The sequence below is a fragment of the Lonchura striata genome, chromosome 14, assembly GCF_050655825.1.
Source record: "Lonchura striata isolate lonStrDom1 chromosome 14, ASM5065582v1, whole genome shotgun sequence".
Taxonomy (NCBI): Eukaryota; Metazoa; Chordata; class Aves; order Passeriformes; family Estrildidae; genus Lonchura; species Lonchura striata.
In genome coordinates, this window is record NC_140716.1 from 988441 (window position 1) to 1015333 (window position 26893).

General features: G+C 58.2%; 1 protein-coding gene across 6 annotated transcripts in view; it reads right to left on the bottom strand.

Annotated features, from left to right (window-relative positions):
* Positions 1 to 4917: 4917 nt before the first annotated feature.
* PRKCB (protein kinase C beta) overlaps positions 4918 to 26893 on the bottom strand; it is an 89619-nt gene continuing 67643 nt past the window's right edge. For 4 of the 6 annotated variants that reach the window (XM_085592020.1, XM_085592017.1, XM_085592021.1 and 1 more), the window contains 4 exons: positions 25497 to 25577; positions 25151 to 25258; positions 21599 to 21739; positions 12918 to 14243 (listed from right to left, as the gene is read on the bottom strand). In XM_085592020.1, the coding sequence (XP_085448146.1) occupies positions 14085 to 14243; positions 21599 to 21739; positions 25151 to 25258; positions 25497 to 25577 (489 nt within the window). In that variant the 3' untranslated portion in view covers positions 12918 to 14084. Of the gene's footprint in view, positions 9112 to 12917; positions 14244 to 21598; positions 21740 to 25150; positions 25259 to 25496; positions 25578 to 26893 lie in introns of those variants that run through there. The other 2 variants (XR_014958497.1, XM_085592018.1) reach the window with 2 other exon arrangements.

Below are 26893 nucleotides of genomic sequence, written 5' to 3' on the forward strand. Positions count from 1 at the left end.
GACTGTCCTGGGACATGGAGCGGGTGGAAGTCCCCTCGAAGTGCCAGTACCGCCCAGGGACAGTCACCCACCCGCACCAGCCCCGGCATGGGGCCGCTCGGTTCCCTGATCCCCCCAGATCAATCTGCTCGGTGCCTGAGCTGCTGCACCGCTACCGGGCACCGGTGGCACTGGGACAAGGGGCTGGGGGCCACACAGCCGCACGGCGGAGCCCAGGGAGGGCACAGCGCCGGCTCACGCTGGCACGGAGCTGCCCCTGCCCCGGCAGCCCGGTGTTTATCCCCTGCGCAGGAGCTGGCTCAGCCTGAGCATCCCTCGTGCCCACAAGCCCCTCCTGCACCATTGCCAGCAGTTAAGCCCCCTGCCCTCTCCCTGTCCGCTGTCTCATCTCCCTGGAACATCCCTCGGCCGGCCGGATGAGCCCATGACTCACGCGACCTTTCCGACAAGCCCTAGAACACACTTACCTCTGGAATTCACGGCGCTGCGAGGGCCACGGCGAGACGGGAAAGCGAATGATTTACACGGTGCCGTGTGCTTCCCCAGCCCTCATCTGCATGCACTCACATGGAAATACTAGTTATTTACTCCAAAGAGGCAAACAGAGAATTATGAAGGTACTGAGAAATTAAGAATGCGAAAATTAAGTAGCTCCTGAGCTGCAATCACCGTTTGTGCTGCTCCCCAGGCAGGGCACGCTGATCGCTGCCCCGCCGCGCTCCCGCCCGGCTTCCCGCTGCCTCCTGGCTGTGGATCACCCTGCTTCATTCCCTGCTTCATTCCCTGCTTCATTCCCTGTTTCATTCCCTGCTTCGTTCCCTGCTTCGTTCCCTGCTTCCCCACGGGCCCCGTGCCTGGCTCCCAGCTCCGGCTGGAGGCGGCGCAGCTCTGCCCGGCTCTCTGGGCGCACAGCACCCGCTCCTGCTCCCACCCGAGAGCGGCAGAGCTCGGAGCTGGGGGGACACAGCCCCCCGAGGAGGGCGAGGTGGGGAGCAGGGGCTGGGGTCAGCAGCAGCCACCCCCCTGCATCGCAGGGCTCTTCCTGGGCATTTTTTGACGAGGGCTTATCGCTTCTCAGTTTTGGGGAGTGGCACTGGCAGGGGCACGCGTTGGTTCCAAGGTCACACCTTGGTGTCACAGGCTGGACACTGGGATGAACCTGGGGCATGGCTGCATTGGGGCACTGGTCACAGAGTCACAGAACCTGGAATGGTTTGGGCTGGAAGGAATCCTAAAGCCCACCCAGTGCCACCCCACCACGGGCAGGGACACCTCCCACTGTCCCAGGCAGCTCCAAGCCCCATCCAGCCTGGCCTTGGGCACTGCCAGGGATCCAGGGACAGCCCCAGCTGCTCTGGGCACCTGTGCCACCTCACAGGGAAGAAATTCCTCCTGATATCCAATATGAATCTCCTCTCATTTAATTTACAGCCATTCCCTCTTGTCCTGTCACTACCTGCCTGTGTAGAAAGTTGCTCTTGTGCTTTTCCTGAGCCGCTGCTCCTGAGCAATCCCGTGGGCAGCACGAAGGTGAAAGCACAGGGAAAGGCCGAGTTTCTGTGGGACACCTGCCCCACGATGCCCCTGGTCCTGCCAGCCCTGCCAGCCCTGCCCGTGCCCCCGCCTGCCAGCGGCGCGTGGGGCAGCGCCTGACGCCAGCACCCTGCCCGGCCCCCGGCCTGCGCAGAGGCAGCAAAGATATCTCCCACCCACAGCTGAGGGGCTGCAAATTGCGTTGTGAGTGGGGGATTTTGCAGCCTTAATTGTGTTATTTTAACACAGCTTGTGTAGGTGTGAGCAGAGTGCACATGTACCGTTTCCTAGGCTTTGAACAAAGCGAGCTCAACAGAAGCAAAGTCCATGTCAGAGCGTGCTGGCCCCTGTGGGGCTGGAGCTGGGGACACCCCTGCACCCCTCTCGCTGCTCCACAATGGGGTGTCAGCTCCAGGAGCGAGCTCGGGGCTCTGGCCTCCCCAGGGCTTCACTGAGATTTAGGACCGTGAGAATTTGGTGACCTTGGCGTCCTGACCTGCAACTCAAACTGCAGGGTCACAGCCTGGCACCCTGAGCAGGGCAGCCTGGGCTCCTCCAGCTCCAGCTCCAGCTCCATCACCTCTTCCTGTTCCCTGCCCTGTCCATCCTCATCTTTCTGCTCCTGGACCTGAACCCTACTGCGCTGGGCAAAGTAGAAACAAATAAAAAAAGCCAGCCCACGCTGCAAAGATTGTACAACTCTAGCAAGAAAAAAGCTGTCCTTGCAGGCAAAAATGTCCTAACCCGAGATCTGCTAGGCTTTGTCCTCCCAAATCCAGCGATGAAAGCTCTGCTGCATTTAAACTGGCAAAGTGACAGGAAGTAAGTAGTCAGAAATAATCCCTCACCGGATTAGGTTTTTCCTTGAAGGAAGAGAGGCTGAAACAAGGCGAGTTTGGGTCATTGGTGAAGCGGGGAGATGCTCCAGCCCTGCCTGGCCTTCGCTTCATTCTCCTGCTCCCGGGGGCTGCGAGGGGATGAGGGCTCCAGAGCCCTCGGCACATGTGTTCCTCCTTCCCCACTCCCACGAGGGGATTATTTATATCTGCATGCTTTGGGAGCGCTGGCTGCAATCCCCTGGCTCCAGCAGGACCCAGCGGCGAGGCTGGGCTGTCCCTGTGGGATGGGGGTGCCAGCGATGCCACACGTGCCACAGCCGAGGGCCCGTGGCACCAGCTGGCTGGCTCAGGGCAGGCTGGTGCAGTTCCCTACACTCTGCTCTCCCTGCTGGATTTCCGACAGTTGAGTAGCAATAAAAATAGCAGGGGAGGAGCAGAAATCCATTCTGATTAAGCTCTTTATTCTGAGAGATGCTGAGGGAGCAGGGGTGGCCGTGTGTGGGCCAGCACCACGCATCTTCCGGGCCCGGGCGGCCACTCTCCAGCAGCTGGTGCCCAGATCTGGGGTATTTTGCCCACATTTGGGACATTCCTGCAGCCTTTTCCCCCTCTGTGCCGACTCTCTGACTCCCTGACAGGAGGGCACAGTGGGGCTCAGTCTCCTCCCGGGGAACAAGGGACAGGACAAGGGGAAACAGCCTTGATTTGCACCAGGGGAGGTTTAAACTGGGTATCTGGGGAAATTCCTTCACTGAAAGGGCTGCCAAGTGCTAGAGTCCCCACGGCTGGAGGGATGAAAAGCCGTGCAGATGTGGCACAGGGGACCAGGGCCGAGCGGTGGCCTCGGCAGTGCCGGAGTTGAACACGATGGGCTTAGGGAGCGTTTCCAACCTGAATGATTCCAGACCCTTTGGATCCCTGGGCAGCCAAAACAAGCAGAGGAGATGGAAAGGGATGGCACAGGACAGCAATTGCCATGGCGGTGCCCCGGGGCCCCCACAGCCGCTCCATGGCCAGCAGCTCCCCATCCTCCCGAGGAGAATCCCTTCCCGAGGCCGGGCAAAGACCAGCCTGGACACGGCGTGTGTCTGCACGGGATGGGGGCAAGGATGGACCGGGAACAAAGGAGCTGTGGGCAGTGCTAGCCCAGAAGCAATAAAAGAACAAACAGCAGAAGATGAAACCCATTCTGCAGTCAGGTCCAGCCGGACCACGCGGAGCCACAAGGAAAGGTTCTCTGCTGCTCCAGCCTGCCACAATTTAATTGATTTGATTTAAATCCTTTGAAGAAGAAGTGGATAAGGAATAATGAGGCAAACAGGATTGTAATGCAAATGAAAGAGATGAAAGATGGCTTCAGGGAGACGCTCTTGAAGGTCAGCGCCCAGCGCAGAGCTGCTCCTGGTCACTCAGTCCAGCGCTAATGAGGCAGCGCTCCCTGGACGCTTTGATGGATGGAGGGAAGGATCGGGAGGGAGGCACAGGATGCCACAGGGGCCTTTCATCCCCTCGCTCGGGGCAGATGCTCCTTCCCAGCCGTGGGAGGGCTTTACCTGGCGGCCCGGGGAGCCGGGCTCCTGCTCCACGCCGGGCGGGCACCTTCCTCATCGGGCTGCTCCAGATACGCCCATGGAGGCTCGAACTTCAGCATTCATTAACTTCACTATCAAAAGCTGAGTCATTTGTCACAATGGTTTTGTCATTAGCTCCCATAATTAAGGAAAGTGTCACAAAACCGAATGTTTCACTTACACAAGCCAGGAGAGGCAAAGCTCAGGAGCGTTCCAAGGGAACGGGCACAGCGGCGAGGCTGGGCAGGGGCTCAGCCAGGCACCCCAAATCCGCTCCTGGCCTGGGGGAGCCTCCCGGGAACGGCTGGGGCTCGGGGGCAGCGCCAGGGCTGCCCAGCCTGCAGGAGATGCCAGGCTGTGCCAGGGCTGGCTGAGCCGGGCAGTTTCCGCACCGCCAGGAGAACGGAGGCGTTCCTGGTGAGCGCCAGCCCCAGGGCTGGCAGAGAGGAGGGTATTTGAAAGCCCTTCCCGACACTCCCCCGTGCCACACGGGCGCTTCTACCCCGTGGAGCCCCTCGATGGAGAAAGGCAGGGCCGGGCAGAGGCTGCGGGGAGCCCCCACAGCCCCGGAGCCCCTGCGGCCGGGGGGAGCCCAGAGGGTCCCGACCCCCAGCGCCGCAGCCCCCCGTGCCACCGGCCCCAGAGGCGGAGCTGCTGCTGGGGCTGGCAGCGCCTCCCGCAACCAGCAATGAACTGCCAATTAATGAACTGCCAGTTAATGAACTGCCAGTTAATGAACTGCCAGTGAACGCCCTCTCGCCCTGCCCTCCGTCCCTGCGCACCTTTCAGCGCAGGGCAGCCGCGCCACTGCCCAGCTGCGGCCGCACATCTGGGCAGGTTTTTGGCCAAACCCCTGGAACTTCCCAGCGTTTCCTGCTCCGCGCGGCCCCTCCGGGGACCCGGCCCCCAGGACACCCCCGCCCCCCACGCCCGGACCCCGGCTCGGCATGGAAAAGGAAACCAAGCTCTCAGGGTTTCTTTAAAATTAAATATTTTATTTTTTTCATACATGCAGCAAATTGAATCAAGAGTATATGCCCATCTAAAAGGAGGTCTTCATGAGAACCGTTTGACAACACACAGCAGGTAGTCTAGGATGTAGAAAAGTCATCAAATACTTGCAGGTGAAATCAAATTCACAAACACAAACTGTTCAACAATAAACATTTTCTCTTTTTTTTTTTTTCTTTTTCTTTTTTTTTTTTTTTTTCCCTCCTTGTTTGAATTGCCACTTTGAATGTGATCAGAAATAAAGAGCTCAGGTGACACTCCCGTGCGTGGAGCCAGAGGCGGTGTCACAGCCCCGCCTGGCCCTGCCGCAGCACTCGCGGTGTGAGCGGGCTGAGCCCTGCAGGGGCAGCCCCGGCCTTTGGGATCCTCGGATCCCCGGCTGAGCCCTGCAGGGGCAGCCCCGGCCTTTGGGATCCTCGGATCCCCGGCTGAGCCCTGCAGGGGCAGCCCCGGCCTTGGGGAACCGCGGGATGCTCGTGTCCTGGGCTCGCATCCCCCCGGCTCCTCGCTGGGGCTGCAGCTCTGGACTCACCCACCCGAGCACACCGACTGCCCTGCACTCATCGTCCCTCTGCCTACACGGGCTGGCCACTCCCCGGCCTCCCATTTATTGATTAATTATAATTATATTATACACGGATGAAAGCGAGCAGCAGCTCCTTTGCTGACGGGTCTCAGACGGGAGGGCTGCTCAGAGCGCAGCCAGGGCACACGGGGCAGCAGCAGCTCCCAGCAGGAGCGGCACTGGGGCAGGGCAGGTTCTGCCAAAGGCTCAGCACGGCCCAGCCCAGCTGTCTGCCCCACCCTGAGCCAGGGGAACCCAGCTGAGAGCCTGAGCCCACTTACCTGTGGCACCGGGGTGCAATCCAAGTGGGGCAAAGTCAGGATGTGCCATCCTGTGCGTGCCCTGCCTCCTCAGCCCCTCCTCTGCCCTCCCCAGGGCTCGGGGTCCCCCTCTGCCACAGGGGACCCCCCTGCCAGTCCCACCGAATCCAGGTGGGACACCAGAGCTGAGGGGCCCCCCTGCACCCCCCAGGTGAGGATTTCCTGGGCTTTCTCCACACAGCTATGGAGCACCGGGGGCCTGGGCTCCAGGGCTCTCCTGAGGCTCAGAGCATCCTCCCAAAGCTCTGCTTTCCCATCCAACAGTGAAGATGAAATCATCAAATGACATCAACAGTGACTCAGCCCCTGTCACTCTGCCCTTCCTTGGAGGAGTCCACACAGATCTGAGTGTCTGTGCAGGGCAGGCACATCCCTGTACGTCCCTCCACAGAAGAAACAGGTCATCTGGAATAAGTCTTGGAGTAAGAGTTTGGCAAGCAGCAGAATGGACAGCCTGAGGAATACTCAGGGTATGAGTCCTGAGAAGAGCACCTGGCACTGGCCGAGCTCACCCTGGAGCGTGGATCTCACTGCCAAACTGCCTCCAAAGCTGCCACATCCCAGCTCCCCTGCGGGTCCCCTCCAAGGCCACCCGGTTCGCTCAGCGTCCAGCAGCGCCCGCTCCATGCACAAGTGTCACCCCAGCACAGACACAGAACTCCAAACAGGAATGTGTGACTCCCCTGCAGCAGCTCCTGCCCTGTGCCCATGGCCCCGGGGTGCCCCTCAGCCCCGAGACCTTCCAGCAGCATCCTGGGCAGACCTGGGAGCGCCTCCAGAGCCAAAGGTACGGAAATGAAAAACATTCACCGCGGAAGGAACACTAATTCTGCAGCAACAGGTTGGGAGGTCACAGGGACACGCATGCGCCGACGTCAGCTGTGCTCTGCAGAGGATGGCACGGTGGCTCGGGACGTGCTGGGCTCAGGGAGCCCCACCAGCCACCACCCCGACCCCTGGGCCTCACCTGGTGCAGAGCCCCTCGTAAAGCCCCTCCCGGATCTGGCACAATTTGCAGTTTTTCTGGGTTTGGTTTGGGTTCCTCCAGCCCAGGGCAGGACCCGAGGCCACGGGCTCAGCTCTCACCCCGGCAGGCACAGGACAGTGCCCGTGGCTGGGTGCCAGGGAGGGGACACTCAGCTGGCCCCCAGCACTGGGACAGTGCCGTAGCTGCTGGCAGCCTCTAGTTCTCAAGGAATCATAAAAGAAAAAAAATAATTTCCAAAGGTAGAGTTTCATGTTTATAAAATATCTGCAAACTAGAGTTTCCTCGATAGAATTCCTCATGATTGATAAAATCCCTCCCATTTCCCTGGGGCCTGGAGGAATGGCTGCATCCAGCAGAAGCAGCGCTGGCTCAGGAAACACACCCGGGGTTCTGCAAACCAGCCACTCTGGGCTGTGATGGGAGCGGGGTGACAGGGACTGGGGGTGCTCCCCTGGGGCTCAGCCTCTGCCAACCCAACAGTCAGCCACCAGCCGGGCAGTGCCTGCCTGCTCCTGCCTCCTCTGCCTGCTCCTGCCTCCTCTGCCTGCTTGTGTCTGCTCCTGCTCTCGTCTCCCTGTTCCTGCCTGCTCCTCTCTGCTCCTGCCTCCTCTGCCTGCTCCTGCCTCCTCTGCCTGCTTGTGTCTGCTCCTGCTCTCGTCTCCCTGTTCCTGCCTGCTCCTCTCTGCTCCTGCCTCCTCTCCCTGCTCCTGCCTCCTCTGCCTGCTCCTGTCTGTTCCTGCCTCCTCTCCCTGCTCCTGCCCTCTTCTCCCTGTTCCTGCCTGCTCCTGCCTGTTCCTCTCTGCTCCTGCCTGCTCCTGCCCTCCTCTGCCTGCTCCTGCCCTTGTCTTCCTGCTCCTGCCTGCTCCTCTCTGCTCCTCCCTGTTCCTGCCCCCCTCTCCCTGTTCCTGCCTGCTCCTGCCCTCCTTTGACTGCTCCTGCTTGTTCCTCTCTGCTCTTGCCTGTTCCTGCCTTCCTCTGCCTGCTCCTGTTTGTTCCTCTCAGCTCCTGCCCGTTCCTGCCTGTTCCTGCCTGTTCCTGCCCTCCTGTCCCTGCTCCTGCTGTCCTCTCCTGCCTGCCCCTGCCCAGCCCTGTCCTCTCCTACCTGTCCTTGCTCCCTCCTGCTTGCTCCTGCCTGCCCCTGCCCTCCCGCACGCCACGGCTCTGCCTCACGAGCAGCTGCTAGAATTGTCTCTTCTCACTCAGAATTAAAAAAAAATATTACTGACTAAACCCCCCAGGAATTTGGTGGAAATCAGGGAAATCAAGATGTCTGTGACATTCATGGGTTTGGAGCCTGGAAGAGAATAGCAGAGGGTGGAAAGTAGAAAAGTTTCCGTTACAAATAGCCCTCAGTGCAGCCCTTTGGTCTTGGGCATGTTTTCAGTTGGCAAATTGTAAACCAAGAATATAAATGTGTTTTGTTTTGGTAGAATATTAATATCCTTTACAGAGCTGTTACATCTCGACAGTGTCTGTGAAAGATTTATGCGAGTGCTGACAGAGCGTATCAAAACTGCAAACTGTTCCAGATGTTACAAAAATCCCCCAGCTTTCACTTAGAAAAAGGTTTGCTCTGATTTACAAGAACTGGCACGGGAGTGGTTCGAGGCGGGGAAGGCGGATGGTGGGGGCCGGGCTGACCCTATGGACAATGCGCTGGGAAATAGAGGTCTAGAAGCAGATTTTTCCACACTGATCAAATATATCCATGTCTCGAACAAAAGGCTCCTCTAAGACAAGCTCACACTCATCGCAAGCTTCAGCACAACGCTTTAAGCGATCAACCATGCTTAGCATTCCACAGCAACGCTTTGGGAGTAGCTGGCTCACTGGGATCTCAGCGTCCCGCTGCGAAAATTACAGAGACCGTAGCAGTTTGGTATAGTTCTGTTTAAAAACTCTATTAGTCACCACCAACTACAGTTCCTAGAAGTATCACTGACCGGTAACCGGCAGCCCGGACACCTCCGGCTAGGGAAACCAAGCTAGCGAGTGGCACGGACACGAAGGCTCCGAGGAGAAGCGGCCGGCGAGTTCGGCGGGAGGGGACGTGTGTCTGCGCTGCTAACCCCGGAAGACTGGAGTATGTACAGGCCTGGCGTGGGCCAGCGAGGACAGGGCTGCGCCGCCACTACACGTTGATGACAAACTCGGGGTTAGTGTAGGAGAATCCAGCAAACTCGTTCTGGTCCAAGTTCATGATGAAGAGTTTGTCCGTGGGCGTGAGCTCCACCGGCTGCCGGGTGAACTCTTTGTCGAAGTTGGAAGTGTCGCGTTTGTCCTTCTGTCAAACGGAAAGCACAGGGTTAAAGCGGGGAAGGAGCGAGGCACCGGAGGTGACAGCAGCAGGCCCGGGAGCCGCGATGGGAGCTCCACGCTCCTGCCACCGAGCAGCAACTCTCAGCCCTGCAGAACAGAAGCAGCCCCACACCAGCAGCAGGAAGAGGAGAACACCGGTTTAACACCAGTTTAACACCAGTGTAACATGCCTGAAACACAGGACCGGGACACAGAGGGACAGGAGAGAGCCGTGTTGGGGAGGGAGCATCCCTCCTGTCCTGTTTGCTGCGGGAGAGAGAGAGCAGGGAGCAGTTCTCAGCATGCAGAAACCTCACTGCAACCAGAGCTCGGCACTGCACAGGAGGAAGGAGCCTGGAGGAAGCAACATGCCTTGAAATGGCAGGAACAGTCACTACCATGTCAAAATTTGCACACAATAATCAGCTGTAAGAGCTCTTTCTGCTTTAAGTTTGATTTTTGAATGATGCCGTGATATGGTGTTAACCAACACTGGTTCATTGATGGAGGATGCGATTTGCTCCAGGGTTGTACAGAGAGAAAACACACAGCACTTCAAAACCTCTGAGAAGGAAAATTCCACATATGCAACATTTTCTCCTTGCAGTTTCTTAAGAAGAACAACTTTGCAGCTACACCCAAGCCAAAAAAGGGAAAGAAAGGACGTTAGTGTCAGGATTAGCACTGGGAACCTGCTATCAGCACTGCGGAGCCAGCGCGGCGAGCGCGTGGGCTGCTCCTCCAAGCCCTGCAGATCAGAGAGCGCCTGGCTCGGGGCTGGCTGTCCTGCTGTGGGAGGTGAGAGCCACGGCTGCAGGGGGACTGGAGGTACAGCACAAGCACCCCAGCCCTTCATCCACAGCGAGCGGGGTGGAGGGGCACTGGCAGCCAGGAGCTGCCTCTGCTCTGCCTGCTTACTAAACCAACAGGGACAAAAGGCTTCTCCTCCCCTTCTTGCATGTCCCTGTACAGGAGAGACCCCAGCTCCCTGCTGGAGGTGACCTTCCCCTGACGTGACACAGGCAGGGCCCTGCCAGCCTTGCACAAACCTGTATTTGTTTTCCATTTTTCCCAGACTCTGCTTTTGAAGTGTGGCACTGCCATGCCAGGTCCTTGCTGTGCTCTGCTGCACCAGGATTTCCAACCCTGGATGAATCTGCCAGCTTGAACTGAGGAAAGGAGCTGTGGGGGGCTGCGGGTGCTGCACCCCATCCCCATGGCTGAGCTCCCTCTGCTGCCCTGCTGAAGGAGCTGGCAGGAGCGATGCTGTGTCCTCCCTGCAGCCCCTCCTGGCCCAGTGGGACACTGGGGCACCTTCACACCCCGAGCAGGAGCACGGCCAGGACACAGAGCCAGGTTTTCCTGCCAGCCCGGACAGGCCAGGAGCACCACACCAATCCAGCTGCAGCTGGCTGAGCCCTGGGAGATGAGGCAGCCGTGCATCAGGAGCTCTGGGGATGCCTGCAGATTCCACTTGCCGCAGCAGACATCCCATCAGGATGGCTTTAGCCTTGGGGAGGAAGATCAGGCAAAGCCAAGGATGATGGAGAAGAGACCAGGTGGGAAGAAAACAGGTCTGGATGGAGCTCAAGGAGCTGAGAGGAGGCAGGAGAAGAGGCAGGAGAAGAGGCAGGCCGTGGCTGTGCTGTCAGGCCGTGAGCACACGGCGATGCCCCGCAGGGCCCCGGGCACCAGAGTCCCTGCAGGGCTCCTCTCTCCAGCACAGAGGAGGGAGGAGATGTGGATCTGGGGGCACAGAGCAGCAGCAGGGAAGGGCAGGCAGGATGACAGGGTCAACGTGAGGTGCAGAGCTCTGCAGGCAAAGGGTGAAGCAGTCGGGATGCGAGGACAAGCCCACCTCGATGGCAGCAGGGTCCCCAGGGTGCTCCGGGGCAGAGCGGCGTGCCTGTGCTCGGGGACTCTCTGGGGGAAGTTCTGAGATGACCGCATGGTTCCTGAAGGCCACATCCATCCAAACCATCGTGGGCCAGGACAGCACTGTCCCACCAAGCCAGGAGCTCCTCCTGAGCAGGAAAACTCTGGGGTGCTGCAAAGGGAACGACACATCCACATGTCACTGGTGCAAGGTGCCACCGTGGTCCCCAGCCCTCAGGAACGTTCAGCCCGGGAGCCCTGGAGTGGGAAAAAGCTGCTGCTGCTGCTTTTTGGCAGCACAAAGCTCGGGGAGAGGCTGCCGTGTGCCCGGGAGGGGGCTCAGGGCAGCCCACTCCCCTGCACTGCCTCTCCAGCAGCCCCCCACTCCCTGGGGCCCTGGCTGGAGGCTGAGCACGGCAAGGAGCGGGTTGCTGGTGTCTTACCTTCAATTCTGCCTGAGCTGGTGGCAATTTGGCCTCTGTCAAGATGATGAACAATCCGGAGCAGGCAGGGAACGGCTGCGTGGGTCTCACGGAGAGATGGGAGCGTGGGGGACAATCAGGGCTGAAAGTGCCTCCAGCGATGGGCAAATTGACTCTGGCAGGTGACAGGAGCACAGCGAGGAGCACAGCGGGGTGCTGTGGTGGTGGCACAGTGTGATGGTGGCACGGTGTGCTGGTGGCAGGGTATGGTGGTGGCACGGTGTGCTGGTGGCACAGCGTGCTGGTGGCACGGTGTGCTGGTGGCACGCTGTGGCAGACAGGTGGGTTCCCCTTGCCCGTGGCACTGTGCCCAGGTCTGGCTGGTCCAGAACAGCATTTCTGCCTGGCCCCGGGGATGGGGATCCTCCCTGAGCACTGGGATCCTCCCAGAGCCCCTCCTTGCAGCAGAGCTCCAGGGCTGCCTGGATCAGCTCCTGCCCAAGTTCGGGACCTCTCGGAGCAGCACGGCAGTGTCCGGCCCGCGGAGCTCGGCAGAGGCGGTTCCCAGAGGCAGGAGCATCCAACAAGTGCTCCTGGGAGAGCGGCAGCGATGGATGAGCCCCCGGGCTCTGCAGCTCGGGGAGCGCGAGGCGACGCTCATCGGCTCCGCTCAAGGTGCTGCCAGAGATCCCCAGCGCTGTCCATCCTCAGCCGTGTCCCCTCCTCAGTGTCCATCCTCAGCCGTGTCCCTTCCTCAGTGTCCAGCCTCAGCTGTGTCCCCTCCTCAGTGTCCATCCTCAGCCGTGTCCCTTCCTCAGTGTCCAGCCTCAGCCGTGTCCCTTCCTCAGTGTCCATCCTCAGCCGTGTCCCTTCCTCAGTGTCCAGCCTCAGCCGTGTCCCCTCCTCAGAGTGTCCATCCTGCTGGCCTCAGTCGTGTCCTCACCTCGGAGTGTCTATCCTCAGCCATGTCCTCACCTCAGAGTGTCCTTCCTGCCAACTTCATCCTTATCCTCACCTCAGAGCATCCTTCCTGCCAGCTTCAGCCATGTCCTCACCTCGTCCTTCCTGCTGGCCTCAGCCGTGTCTTCACCTCAGAGCATCCTTCCTGCCAGCTTCAGCCGTGTCCTCACCTTGGAGCATCCAGCCTCAGCCTTGTCCTTTCCTCAGACCATCCTTCCTGCCAGCCTCAGCCGTGTCCTCTCCTCGGAGTGTCCTTCCTCATCCTCACAAACTCCTTCCCTGGCCGTGCTGGAGCCTGGGCAGTGCTGTGCACTGTGGGCTGCAGCAGGAGGCTGTGGGCAGTCGCTCCCTCCCGGATGATGCTCCCAGCACATCCCACCTGGGATTTTTGGGACAAAGAGAGCAGGAAGGAGCTTGGCTCCATCGTCATGACCGAGCCAGCATCCCCCGGCAGCCGGGGCAGCTCCCAGCCCCGGCTGCCGGCAGGAATCCCCTCGCTGACTGCAGAAACTCCTTACTGCCAAACACATGCAGGTTTCTGGGGCGGGTTTTCTCACCTTTTATTTTATAACCAGTATCAGAAAAAAATAAATTGGCACATTACAAATCAAGCAGATTGATACAGTGACAGCCCACGAACATCTGCAAGGGTATAAAAGGAAGCAGCGTGATTGTTGTCCTTTCAAGAGAAATTCACCCTTCCTGAAAGGTTTCCTTTGATGCCAGAAACAAAACTCGAGCAATTTTTAAGGACAGAATTATCCATTGTAACAAGCTTCTTCACACGCTTCATATCAGAATTCACAATTCTGGTCAGAGTTAAGTATCTCCCGTTTGGGTCAATACCATTTTTGACACATTCAAAGCACAGGCAACAAACTCCACCAATGGCTTTGGCATTTGAAAAGAAGAAAAAGCTTCGCTACGGAATGGATGTTGGTGGTGTTTACTGGGGTGACCATGGATTCAAAACCAGCTCTTCCAAATTCCCCATTTACCACGGCATGTTTGATTTTAAAAAACGCTACTTAGAAACAGCACAATCAGGAGAAATCTTTGCCAACGGCAGCTCTGCCTTCCCAAATAACTTATCCCACTGCTGGAGACCCAGCTGACCCAAAGCCTTGGTGCAGGGAAGGGGAGCTGTGGTGGGGCTGGACACCCAGCAGGACATGGCCAAAAAAGGAGCCAGAACCAGCACTTTGGCTCTCCAGAGCCTTTGGGAGGAGAGAGACTCTGGGGAATGGTCTCATTAAAAATATTGACTTGCCACTAAGGCTAAGAAAGCTAAATATTAAATTTTCATGACTATCTAAAACACTAGAAAAAGGAAAGAGCAGGAATTAAAGCACATGATGAAGGGATTCCTCCCAGCTGTCACCGTGTCACCCTTTTCATTCTGTCACCCACTGAGCTGTTCCCATTTTCTACAAACAAAATGTTACAAAAGCCCACTTGCAGCATTTCTTGCACATCACTCCCTCCAGCGACACCCCAAGTACCAGGAAGACACTGGAAATGTGGTCACTAAAGCAAGGCCATGGATGAAGACACTGGAAATGTGGTCACTAAAGCAAGGCCATGGATGAAGACACTGGAAATGTGGTCACTAAAGCAAGGCCATGGATGCGAGTTCTGCGATGGAATGTCACCACAACAGCGGCTGGAACCGACGATGCAGGGATGAGATCTGCACAGCAACTTAGCTCTTGGCTTGAGGCTTAAAAAACTCAGAGTTAACGAAGGAAAACCCTTCGAATTCTGACTGGTCAATGTTCCCGACGACTTCCTGGTCGGGAGGCGTTAGCACGGGCGGGTGGCGGGTGAAAAACCGGTCGAAGTTTTCAGCGTCGCGGCCGCACTATGAGAGGAGAGAAGAACGGTGGTGGGTGGGCAGGAAGCGTGGCATGGGCTGCAGCACGGGCAAGCTCACAACACGCTTTGTTAGTCACGAGGGCATGGCATGGCATGGCACAGCACGGCATGGCATGGCGTGGCACGGCACAGCATGGCACAGCATGGCACAGCACAGCATTGATAGTAAAAGGGTTTTAAAATCATGGGGGTTTAGGGTTAGAAGGAAAATTAAGCTTGGTAGGCCCTGAAAAAATACCCTGGGTACATGTAGGCCTTGTACAATGCTAGAACTGCACCTGTGTAGCTAGTGCATGGTAAATGATATAATTGTTAGATGTGATGATTGGTTAGTAATTAAATATAATTAAGAAAAATCATGAGAAACTGTGGTCAGGGGCCTAAGAAAGGTCATGAGAAACTCATGCTCTAATAAAGTCAATGTATACAATAGAGCAATATAAGTTTAATAATGAATATGTAAGTTATATAAGGATAGACTATAAAATATGTTCAGCTCAAAAGCCGTGTCGGGGTCAGGTTTGGGTCTGTACCCTCATTCCCAGAGCTCTCAATAAGAGCAGCTGCAATAATGATACCCTGTGATTCTGTGTGCTCCTGAGCACTGAGAGCGTGGCACAGCCAGGCCTGGCAGACCCCGCTGTGCCATGGAATGCAGCAGGAATGAGACGGGCTGCGCTGGCTCGTGGTGCTCTGCCCACACACTCCTGGCATCCCCCCTTCCCAGGGGTGTCCAGAGCAGGGGGGCTCCATCCTGCCTGCACTGCTCCAGGAGAGGAGAGGACCCACCCCTGGCAGTGCCCAGGGCCAGGCGGCACAGGGGCACTGGAGGGTGTCCCTGCCATGGCAGGCTGGCACTGGATGGGATTTAAGGTCCCTTTCAACCCAAACCAGTCTGGGATTCATGGTGCTGATTCCCAGGGCTGCCCCTCCCCTGCAGTCCAACCTCCACGGTGCCCAGTGGTGCCAAAAAGCTGATTAAATTTTCTTAGCAAGCGGAACGAGGGTCCTGCAGCTCCCCAGGGCAGAGCCTGATTTAGGGGAACAGCAGCAGCAGGGATCAGGTGGATGCCAGGTCACTGCACAGCCACAGAGCAGGCTCCATCCCTGCTGGCACCCACGTGCCACATCCCCACGGCTGGCAGCGGGGATTTGCTGCAAGGCTGGCACTGTCCCCGCTGTCACACCCAGCCAGAGCTCTGCAGGCTCTGGTTCCTCAGAGGAGCTGCTCAGGCAGCACCTCCAGCCCCCCGGGCCTCTGCCACCACCCCAGGGGAGCACCCACCCGCTCCAAGCGCTGCCACAGCTTTTCCTGGCCATTTAACTTCCATTTGTTAAGTAAACAGATTTGCATTTTTAATAAACGTCAGATTAAGTGCAATAAAATATTAATGACAAATACATGCAGAAGTCAATGTTTCCCAGCTCCTTCCTCTGCTCAGAGCTTTCAGGGAAGGCAACAAGAACATCCATCAGCCTCTGGTGGGCTGTTGCTTTGGCTCTGCTCAAACCTCTGCCCAAACTCAAGGAGCGAGGTTTGAGTGGATTTAGCTCCAGCTCCAGCCCCCCAGCGTGGGCACCGTGCTACCCTTGCCTTGGCACCACCACGTCATGGCATTTCCATGGCCTGGTTCTACTCCAGCTCCCCAGGGCCTGGGCTGCTCCACAGCACGGGATCAGCCCAGCCTGGGGGCTGAGCAGGAGGAGGTTTGGGGTGTCTGAGGAGTCAGCCACAGCCCAGTGCCTTCCCCAGGCCACTGCATCGCCCCCAAAACAGCACCTGAACCCTGCAGGTGGGAGCTGCCAGCTCCACAGTGCCCAGGGGCCAAAGGAGGGCACCAGGAGCCAGGCTGGGCTCGCCAGGGGCAGCTCATCTTGGTTGTGCCAGCCCTGCAGGGCTCATCTCTGAGTCCAGCAGCTGCCAGGGCATCCCCAGAGCCTTGCAGGGCATCCCCAGAGCTCCCAGGGCATCCCCAGAGCTCCCAGGGTACCCCTAGAGCCTCCCAGGGTGCCCCAGCAGCTCCCAGGGCACCCCCAGAGCTCCCAGGGCATCCCCAGAGCTCCCAGGGCACCCCCACAGCTCCCAGGGCACCCCCAGAGCCTCCCAGGGCACCCCAACAGCTCCCAGGGCACCCCCAGAGCTCCCAGGGCACCCCCAGAGCTCCCAGGGCACCCCCAGAGCCTCCCAGGGCCCCCAGCCCCGCTGGCATCCCCTGGCATCCCCTGGCAGCCTCAGGGCAGCCCCCGTGCCGTGTCTGACAGTGCTGCCTGCCTTGTGGCTACAGAGAAATGTGCTGTCTTAGAAAAGAAATTAAAATTAAACAATCAAACCAGCAAGCCCCTCAGAAGGATTGGAAAATGAATGCTGATGAGAGGCTGCCAGTTATTGGAATAGGAAGCACAAATATATTTTAATATGAAATTGGCAAGCAGGGATTTCTCACTATCACGCGGTGAGGTAAGAGTGTGTGGATGGAAAATTTGAAAAGTTGCATCTATCCATGGTATTTCCTGCCTGGCTGTGTGGAATTTCTGGACTTTCTGTTTGGCTGCAGATAAAATGGATGGGTAAAATCAGTACTTTACAGCTGAAAGCTGCCCTTGAGTTTACAGAGGGCCCAGCCCAGCCCAGCCCGAGGCCTGGAGGAGGGGAGCTCCAGGCTCCAGGTTTGGGTGAGGGAAGCAGGGAGGATGCTGCTGCTGCAGGCAGCAAAGGTCACTGCCTGCACGGGCACCTCCTCTACAGCTTCCCAAACTGAGCCCCTGCTCAAGGGACACGGATGCCATATGATATTCACATTTATCTAAAGCCATCTCGTGAGAAACTCCTCATTTTAGTCTGATATTCCTGTGCAGGCGTCCCTCCATCCTGACTGGGGGAAGGGGGAGGGTGGGAATTTATCTCACATAAATCCCGGGGTGTCCTGTCTAATATTTATAGCCAGCACAGAGTGGCTTTTCCTCCTGAGCTGCAGAAATAAACCTGTCAGCTCCAAAGATGGCCGGGTATTTAATCACCTCCCTGCCTGATTTCAAATAGAGACAAAAGGCACAATAAAATATTTGCCATTGATCCCTGGGATGCAATCAAGGAGCATAAGAAGCTGAGGATGCTGCAGCCACCCGCCCTGGTTCCCACACCAAGGGGAGGTGCTGGACAGCCTCGATTTCCCAGGCTTTTGTCCCAGACCAGTGGCACAGCCACAATCCCACCTTGCAGGATCTCTGGGCAGGTCTGACCTTGCTGGTGCTGCTCTGGGCTGGAAATTGGCTCCTTGCTCCCCGGGCAGGACCAGGGCTCTTCTGGCAGTCTCAGCCAGGGGGATTTGGGTCACAGCACGGCCCTGGGCCACACTGGGGTGCCTGTGCTGGCCAGGGGTCAGTGGGGCCTTCCACTTGTGTTTGTTCCATTTGGGATGCTCCAGCACGTCCTTGATCCCTGCTGCTGCCGAAGGGAGCTCCCACTGCGAGGGCTCCTGCTGTGGGACCCTCCCTCCCCTCAGGAGAAAGCCAAGCTCCTGCCCCATCCCCAAAAATGGGGCTGAACGACCCGTCTGGGGAATGCCAGGGTCTCTGCAGCACCCCGGTTCTCCCAGAGCAAGCCCTGCCTGGATCAGCAGAGGTGTTTGACCTCAGCACATCCACCTGGCCAGCGTCAGCCCCGCAATCCTTAAATCCCAACTAATTAGGAAATGACTTATGCAAATGTTAGAACTCGCCCTGCACAGGCTGAGCTAAGGTACAAAGCCCCCCGTGCATGGAGCTGCTGTTTCTACACAGCCAGGTCTGTAAGTGGCCTTTCAATATTAATTAACTCCCAGCAGTTAGGGGGAAATTAATTTATGCAATTAAAATTATTAGATTAAAAGCCATTTTTAACCCCCCCCCACCCATGCTGTTGTGAATAATCCTGGGCTCTGCTGTGTGATTTCAGTACTTTCAAAATGAGACTTTTCAAATCACTAGGCTTTATGTAAAGTAAAGGAGTAATTAGATACCAAAAACAATAATTATCTCAACAAGAGACAGGGAGAGCAGGGGAGTGTAAATACACTCCCAGGGTAACTGCAGACCCAGGAAAGGAATTGTTATGCACCAGCCAGAGCAGGGAGCAGCCAAGCAGAGCCCCACGTCAGAAGCACCAAAGACAAGGCAGCCCCTGCTCTGTCTCGTTCCTGCTCTGTGATAAAGGTTAATCAAGCTCAAAGCAGCTCAGGAGCTCCTGGGAATTGGGGAATTGGCTCTGAGCTGCGGCCAGGCGCGGGCTGGGAGTGATGGAGCTGCTGGCAGGGCGTGGATCCCTCCCCAGCAGCAGGGCTGGGCAGGCACTGGGACCCCCGGGACCCCCGGGACCCCCAGGAACCCCCAGGAACCCCCTGAGCCCCAGCCCCGACTGCAGAGGGGCCGCAGAGCCACGGGGACGTGGCCAGGAGATGGTGGCTGCTGCAGCACAGGGCTCTGAGGCTCCAGGAGGGGCTGAGCTCACCCCAACACCAGCTCCTGAGCTCACCCCAACACCAGCTCCTGGTGCCTCTGAGGGGCACAGCGAGCCTGGGGACAATTTGGGTGGGCTCTGCTCCCCGGGCTGCTGATCCCAGGCCTGAGCAGGGACTGCAGAAGGGGAAGGCTGGAGACAGGCAGGGACTGGCTCCCAACCCTCATTTACATCTTATTCCTTGTTTTGAAGCTCTGGGTACAGACAATTACTGCAGCCTGACCTTTACAGATGCTAACTGTAAAAAAATAAAAGGAAAACAAGATAGACTTAAGCCAAGGCAAAGAGCCAGGCCAGCAGCAGCCCTGTGTGCAGCAGCACTTGGCTCTGGTGTGGCCACCAGGGCAGCCCCAGGTCACCAGCACTGGGCCACATCCCCCCTGTCACCCCCAAACCTCCGAGCAGTGTCCGAGCCCCGCTCCCATCCCTGTGCTCACGGCTGGCACCACAGAAACAGCTTTTCCCAGCACAGAGGCACTGCTGGGGAAATATCAGCTATCAGCAGGTACCTGAGTTGTCTTAATCCTCCCTAAATCCCAAATCAGCTGCTGTTAATCTCCCTGTCCTATCAAACAGAGAATTTTTGTGAAGCGACAGCCGGCAGCTTAGAGTCCCCCTCCCCTCCCAGGGCTGGTGTCAGAGGGATTTCTAAAGAGAGGAGACATTTAAAACAGCACAGCATTTGCAGAGTTTAAAGCAGCAGAGCAGTAAGGAAGTGATTTGATGGAATTCAGTTGTTTTTCACTGCAAAGCACCAAACGCTCTGCCCCTGCCCAGGGCAGGCAGTGGCACTGGGGAGCTGCTCAGAGGAGAGAGATGGGTGCAGGGACACAGCAGCAGCAGCTCCACTGGCAAATGGACACAGAGGTGGGAGATGGCAGAAGCTACGGATTCAGGAGACAGGGACTTGTGCAGAACAACCCAGTGGTGCCCCTTGAGTGAAGCCGGGTATGGAGCAGGATCCCTCCAGAGCTGGAGCTCCTGGATCCCCCTTGTACCTCAGCATCCCTGGCACAAGGCTCAGAGCCCACCCCCAGACAAATCACGGGGCTCAAACAGCCCCAAACCTTTCCGAGCGCTGCACTGAATACCAAAGCTCTCCCAGTAAGGCTGGTCCTTACTGGTGCAGAGCCCTGAGGGCTCCCTGCCCTCCAGGGAAAGGGGAGCAGCAGAAACCCGGGCTCCTGCACTGCCCACCCTGTGCCTGCCCGTTCTGGGCAGGAGGGAGAGCAGCCCCTGCCCCTCTGAGCGTGGGCACAGCTCTCACCCAGCAGGGCAGCTCTCAGCAAGGACAGCACCCTGCAAAGGGGAGCCTGCCGAAAAACATCTGCCCGAAATCCGGCCAGCAGCCCCAGACACAGGCAGGGCAGCCCCGGGGTGAGGGGCAGCTCCCCAGGGCAGCACCCCTGCCCCATCCCTGGGGCTGTGGAGGCTCTGCCAGCCACCACAGGGGTTTCACTGCGCCGGGATCAGCCAGGAGAGGAGCTGTGGGAGGGAAAAACCTGCTGGAGCAGAGAGGCACAGAGACAGAGCAGAGCTAAAGGCACCGAGCACCCTCCAGCAAAGGAACTCCCAGTGCACGTTTTCCCTGAAAGCAGAGTTTTTCCAAGCACTCAAAGGAGCAGGGCATCTGTAAAGCAGAGGAAAAGGAAGGTTGTTATGGGCAGAGGGACAGGCAGGCTGCAGGAGAACACACGGAGCACTCCCGGCCTCTGAGCTGACCTGGAGGAGGATTAAGGAATGTCCCCACACCGATCACAGATGTCAGCCACGAGAGCAGATCCGGGGTGCATTCAGCTCTCTGGGAAGCACCAGTGCCCAGCTGGGGCCCTGCAGCCAGGGCACCCAGGGGAAGCACAGAACAATGCAAGCCTCGAGGACTTGGAGCACCACAGAGGGATTTGGGCACTGCTGTGACCCTGCCGGCCCCCCAGTGACAAAGAGAGAGAAACAGAGACATCCAGGAGGGACATCCCTGCTCCCACGTGTGCATAAGGGCAGGGAGAGCAGGGACAGCACGGGTCAGGCAGTTTGGGGACACACTGTGGGCAGGGACACCCCTGCACTGGTGTCACTGCAGACACGGGGACAAGGAGCACCCCAGCATTCCCGTCTCTGCCAAACAGCTCCCATCGCTGCTGCCTCCACTGGGTTTGCCTGTCCCCCCAGCTGCACCCCCGGCTCTTCTCCCAGCAGAGCCAGGCTGGGCTGGGGAGCAGCAGCCAGGGGGTCCTGGAGCCAGGCTCAGCCCCCTCCCAGCTGGAGAGAGGCTGTGCTGAAACCCAGCTCTGCTGCCCCCCAGGCACGCTGAGCTGAGCTGGGCAGCAAAATAAAGGTGGGATTACAGAAAAGAAAGATCTGAGAAAAAGGGAGGAAAAACCCAACAGACCGACAGGTGACAAAACAGACAGGCTGCAACCCAGAGGGGTCCAGGTACTGAAAGTGGGGAGCTCCCACACCCGAAAGACAGAGCTGGGACCGGGCACCAGGGACTGCTCCTGCCCCAGCGGAGCTGCCAGGTGCCAGGGGACACGGCCACAAGGAGACAGGGGCTGCCAGGAGGAGCAGCAGCCAGCGGGGCTGGGACAGGCCCTGAGGGCACCTGGCAGTGGGACAGTGAGGGGACCTGGCAGTGGGACAGTGAAGGGACCTGGCAGTGGGACACTGAAGGACCTGGCACTGTCCCAGGGGCACTGGCACTGGGACACTGAGGGGCATGAGGGACCTGGCAGTGGGACACTGGTATCCCAGCACTGTCCCGGGGGCACTGGCACTGGGACACTGGAGCCCTGGCACTGGGACCCCAGAGGAGCCCTGGCACTGCCCCGGGGCCCTGGCACACTTACAGCCTTTGGCTTGAAGGGGGGCTGGATCTCCTTGCGCTCCAGCTTGTCCCAGTCGATGTAGCGGAAGAAGGCGTGCTCCTTGATGTCCCGCTCCCCCTCGGGGCCGCAGCCCAGGCGCTTGGCGGGGTGCTTGGTCATCAGCTGGGGACAGGAGCAGCAAGCGGTCACGGCGCGTCCCCCTGCTCCCCGGTGTCCCCGAGAGTCCCCAGGGAGCTGCTTCCCAGCTGGACACCCCACCGGGCCGCATGCTGCAGGTGCTCCCAGGAGAGGCCACTGAGGGAGAACCGGAGCGACTCAGGGCCAGGGGAGGCTGGCAGTGCTGTGCCAGGGCAGGCTGTGCATCTGCAGGTACACGAGCACTGGTGGGATGGGCACTCCCCCTTTCCATCTGGGAATGGAGCTGGTTTGCCAAGGAACAAGCCCGGGGAGCTGGCAGGGCTCCCTCAGCAGCTGGCTGCAGCCCAGGCTGCCCAGCGGTACCTCAGCTTGGCACAGACCTCCCAGCACCTGCAGAGTTAACTGCAAACCCCACTGCCCCTTCAGGGTGGGCAATCTGCCCTCCAAAACTTCCTTCAGCCCTGGAAGCAGAGCCCCCTCACCTCTGGAGCTGTGGCAGCACAGACACGAGGTGGATTTCTAATGAGAGAGTCCATTTGGAGGAAGAATGGCACAAACAGTCCCTTAATGTTGTTTATCATCTAAACTTCTCCTCTTCACTGGCTCAAGAAGGGAAAGGGGCCTCAGGAACTGCGGGCAGCTGTACAACATTAATATCCTGGGGCAGGGTTTGTTCAGAGATCAGATGGAGATCCCAAGGATGCACAAGCCGGTGATAAGGATGGAGAATATGAGCTTCATCCAACAAAAGCATTGCTTGATTAAAAGCAGGGCAGCTCATCCTGGCGCTGGGCTGTGCAGCACGCCTGGCTCTGTGTCCCAGGGCTGGGGTCTGTGACAGCCCCGGCAGGGACAGGAGGAGCTGGGGCACCTCCCAGCAGGTGCCACCCCCAGGGCACAGAGCAAACTTGCTCAGGAAAGCCCACCTTTAACAGCTGAACAGGGCACTGAAAGCAAGGGAGACCCTGGGGAAAAAACCCCAAACCTACAACCCTGAAAAGACAAAAAATCTCCAGCAAATACAAGGTGAGAGCAGAGCCACCAAGTGCTCGGTGAGCAAACAGATCTGCATCCCTGGCTCCAGCTGTGGCAGCATCTGCAGCTGGAAAAGTGATGGAGAGCAGCTTCCGTGAGGCAGCATCGCCCTGGAAAGGCCTTCCACAAGCAGCAAGGGCCTGGCAGGCTCTGCAGGCTGGGCCGGGCATTTTCCAGCCTCTGCTCAGGGCGAGGATGTGGCTGGCATCAGCAGCAGCCTTGCAGAGCCCGTCCTCAAGCAGGGAGCCAGGCCAGGGGCCACCAGAAACAGCAGCAAGATTATCTTTCCAACTTGTTTTTCATTAATAATTCAGTTTCCCTTGGCATTGCAGCACGCAGCCCTCTATAAAATAAAAGACCAGGAACAAATCCCAGAAGCCTGGGAAGGTGGCAGAGGTGACACGTCCTGGCCTCTTGAACACTGCAGCAGCAGCACGGACTGCAGCCCTGGTGGGCCTTCCTCAGGCAGCAGCACCGGGGGAAACGCCACCCAAAACACCTGTAACTACTCCCAAAATCCTGTGGAAAGCATCCCGTGCCTGCCACCCAAAACACCTGTAACTACTCCCAAAATCCTGTGGGAAGCATCCCGTGCCTGCCACCCAAAACACCTGTAACTACTCCCAAAATCCTGTGGAAAGCATCCCATGCCTGCCACCCAAAACACCTGTAACTACTCCCAAAATCCTGTGGAAAGCATCCCATGCCTGCCACCCAAAACACCTGTAATTATTCCCAAAATCCTGTGTAGAATGCCCCATGCCTTTGCCATCGGGCAGAGATCAGAGCGGGAGCTGGCAGCACAGGGCAGCTGTTGCTCATCAGCTCTGGGTGTCCCCATCCCTGGTGACCAGGATGCTCAGCAGCTCTGGGTGTCCCCACCCCTTCCTGACCAGGACACTCATCAGCTCTGGGTGTCCCCATCCCTGGTGACCAGGACGCTCATCAGCTCTGGGTGTCCCCATCCCTGGTGACCAGGATGCTCATCAGCTCTGAGTGTCCCCATCCCTGGTGACCAGGACGCTTAGCAGCTCTGGGTGTCCCCATCCCTGGTGACCAGGATGCTCATCAGCTCTGAGTGTCCCCATCCCTGGTGACCAGGACGCTCAGCAGCTCTGGGTGTCCCCATCCCTGGTGACCAGGACACTCAGCAGCTCTGGGTGTCCCCCATCCCTGGTGACCAGGACACTCAGCAACTCTGGGTGTCCCCATCCCTGGTGACCAGGACGCTCAGCAGCTCTGGGTGTCCCCATCCCTGCCTGACCAGGAACTCGCTGGGTTTTCCCTTTACATCCCAAACAACACCAGCAAGGGGATGGGAGATGCTGGCAGCCTCTGTGGGAACTCCCCTCCAGCCACCCAGTGGTTTCTGAACGAAGGGCTTGATTTTCCTGCACCCTGCTGACTGTGGCAGGGCAGCACCCCCTCCCGGTGCCCATTCCAGGGGGGAACTCCTGCAGCAGCTTTTCCCCACGGGACGAGTGAATATTCCTCTTTAGCAGCAGCTCAGAATCCTGGCAACGCCAGGAAGAGGCTCTGAAATGCCGCAGTGGGAGCGTGAAGCGCAGGATGTGTCATTTGGAGATAGAAACACTATTTTGAGATAGAGAACATTCAGATATTTTCAATATTAACTATTATAAGCAAACATTTCTTAAATTCCTACACAAACACTTATTTATAGCAGTGTGTGGCGTTGGGGGTGAGATGAGGCTCAGTCCCAAGCACACAGAACAACATCAGGACCTCGCCAGCCTTTATTCATCACATCCCAAATTAACTCGGGCTGCAATTAAGTCAGGCCTAGGCCCAGTCCATGGAGAGCCCAGCTCGGTGTGCTGGGCAAGGCAGAGCTTTGCTGCAAATTAAGAGACAGGATAATGAAAATGCTGCCCTGATCTCCTGGAGACACTAGCAGAGCTTCAGGTTGTCCTGAAGGGCAACTTATCACAGCTAAGTGGAAGGATGAAGGGTTTGTATCTGATCTAAGGAAAACTGTTTGGGAATCACATCTGCTTTCCCTGAGCATCATTCTTCATTTCAGGCAAAGGTTCACAGAGCTGCCCTGTCCTCACCTGGAGGGGCACGGGGTGTCTGGGCAGGAGCCCCCCTTCCCACCCTCCAGCCAGCAGCCCGGGTCTCTCCTGGCCCTGCCCTTGCCCAGTGCCAGCTTCTTTCTGCCCAGCGTGGGGGCACGGGAGGACGCAGGTGTTCTTTTACCTGGGTTTAGTGCCCACACAGCAGCACAAGCTGTGGCTTTAGCACTGGAGGGCACAGGCACCCGAGCCCCAGAGGGTCAGACCGGCCATGCTGGGAGCAGCGGGGTGGGCTGGGACCCCAGGGTGCAGGCTCACCCTCCCCGCACCCCCAGCCCAGCAGAGCAGCCAGGCCAGCCCTTACCCCTTTGCAGATGGCCACTGCCTCCTTGGACATGGACTTGGGGTAGGCGACGTTGTGCTCCATGATGGACTGGAAGAGCTCGTCCTCGTCTTCTCCCTCGAAGGGAGCCTAGAGCCAAGCAGGCACAGCTTCAGGGGCGTCCCTGGACCCCACAGCTCCGGGGTGCTCCGCCCTGGCCACGGAGCCAGCGCCGGGCGTGCCACTCGAGTCCTGTCACTGCGGTCCCGGGGCTGTGCCGCCAGGGTCACCCCAGCCCCAGGAGCTGCCCCGCGTGCCAAGCCCCACGGCAGCCCGTGCCCACGTGGAACACAGCCCAGCCCACGGGGATCAATTCAAAGTGGGTCACCTGGCCAGCCAGCATCTCGTAGAGCAGCACTCCGAACGCCCACCAGTCCACCGACTTCCCGTAGGGCTGGTAGGCGATGATCTGCAAGCAAGGCAAAACCAAGAGTCACGTCAGGGGCAGCAGAGCACAGCCCAGCCCGGACACGGGCACAGCCCCTCCAGCTGCAGCGGGGCACCGGCACGGGGCTGGCCCTGGGACACCCGCCAGCACTGACATCCCTCCCCCGAGGGACCCCAGCCCTCCCCCTGCTCCTCACCAGCCCCTGGGAAATTCAGTTGGGTGGGAGCAGCTCGCACCACAAAGGCCTTTGAAAGGAAAGAGCGCTTGAAAGAAATCCCCTGTCCTGTGCAGTGCCCCACGGCTGGTTTGGGAAGGTCACAGCCCTGCAGGTGGCACAGTGGCACAGTGGCACAGCCCTGCAGGTGACACGGTGACACAGTGACACAACTCCGCAGGTGACACAGTGACACAGTGACACAGGTGACACAGCCCCGCAGGTGACACAGGTGACGAGCAGCTGTGCTCAGAGCGGTGACACACGGCCCCGTGCAGGCTGTCCCTGTCACCTGGCATGCCGAGCCCAGCCTGGAAGAGCCACAGGCCTGGCCGTGGGCCAGGCAAATGCAGGACAGGCTGCAGGCAGGACTGCAGGAGCTTCAGTGCAGCCACCCGGCCCCAGCACAGAGCACGGAGCAGCACAAGGGCCCGGCTGGAGCGTGGCCCTGGCACCACAGGCACAGAGCCAGGCAGTGGGACTGCACCCCTGGGTGCCACGGGCAGCAGTGCCCTTCCCTGGGTGCAGCACCACAGGCACAGAGCCAGGCAGTGGGACTGCACCCCTGGGTGCCACGGGCAGCAGGCTTTAATGCTTTCCCTGGGGGCCAAAGTGATTTGCATCCTAATTTCCCATTTGCTGTTCTTTCGGAAAAAGACAAATTACAGTGAGGCGAAGGAAATAAGAGTCAAAGTGAAAACGCTCAGGCAAACACACGGAGAGCTGGTCATTTGTCCTGCCTTGAAGGAGTATTAATCACCCACAGTCACAGGCTCTGCACCAGCAGCACCAGAATTAATCCTGGTGGGATGAGGGATGCAGCACACCTTGGATCCAATGATGGGAAACCTCTGGCTGCAGCAGGCACAATGTGGTTTAGCACACAAGTGCATTGATGTCCTAGCAAAGAGAATCTTTCTCTAAAACATTTAAATGAATAAATATCAACTTCATCATTGCAAATTCAGCAGAAAGACTTTAGAGGGATACCTTTAAGTGAAGGGAACAAACATTTGAGAATAATTACCTCTCTGAATTTCACACGCCTGGCATTAAACTGTGCTCATACAGCACTTCATGGAAGTGTCACGTGTGACTCTATCACATCAGTAACAACTGAATG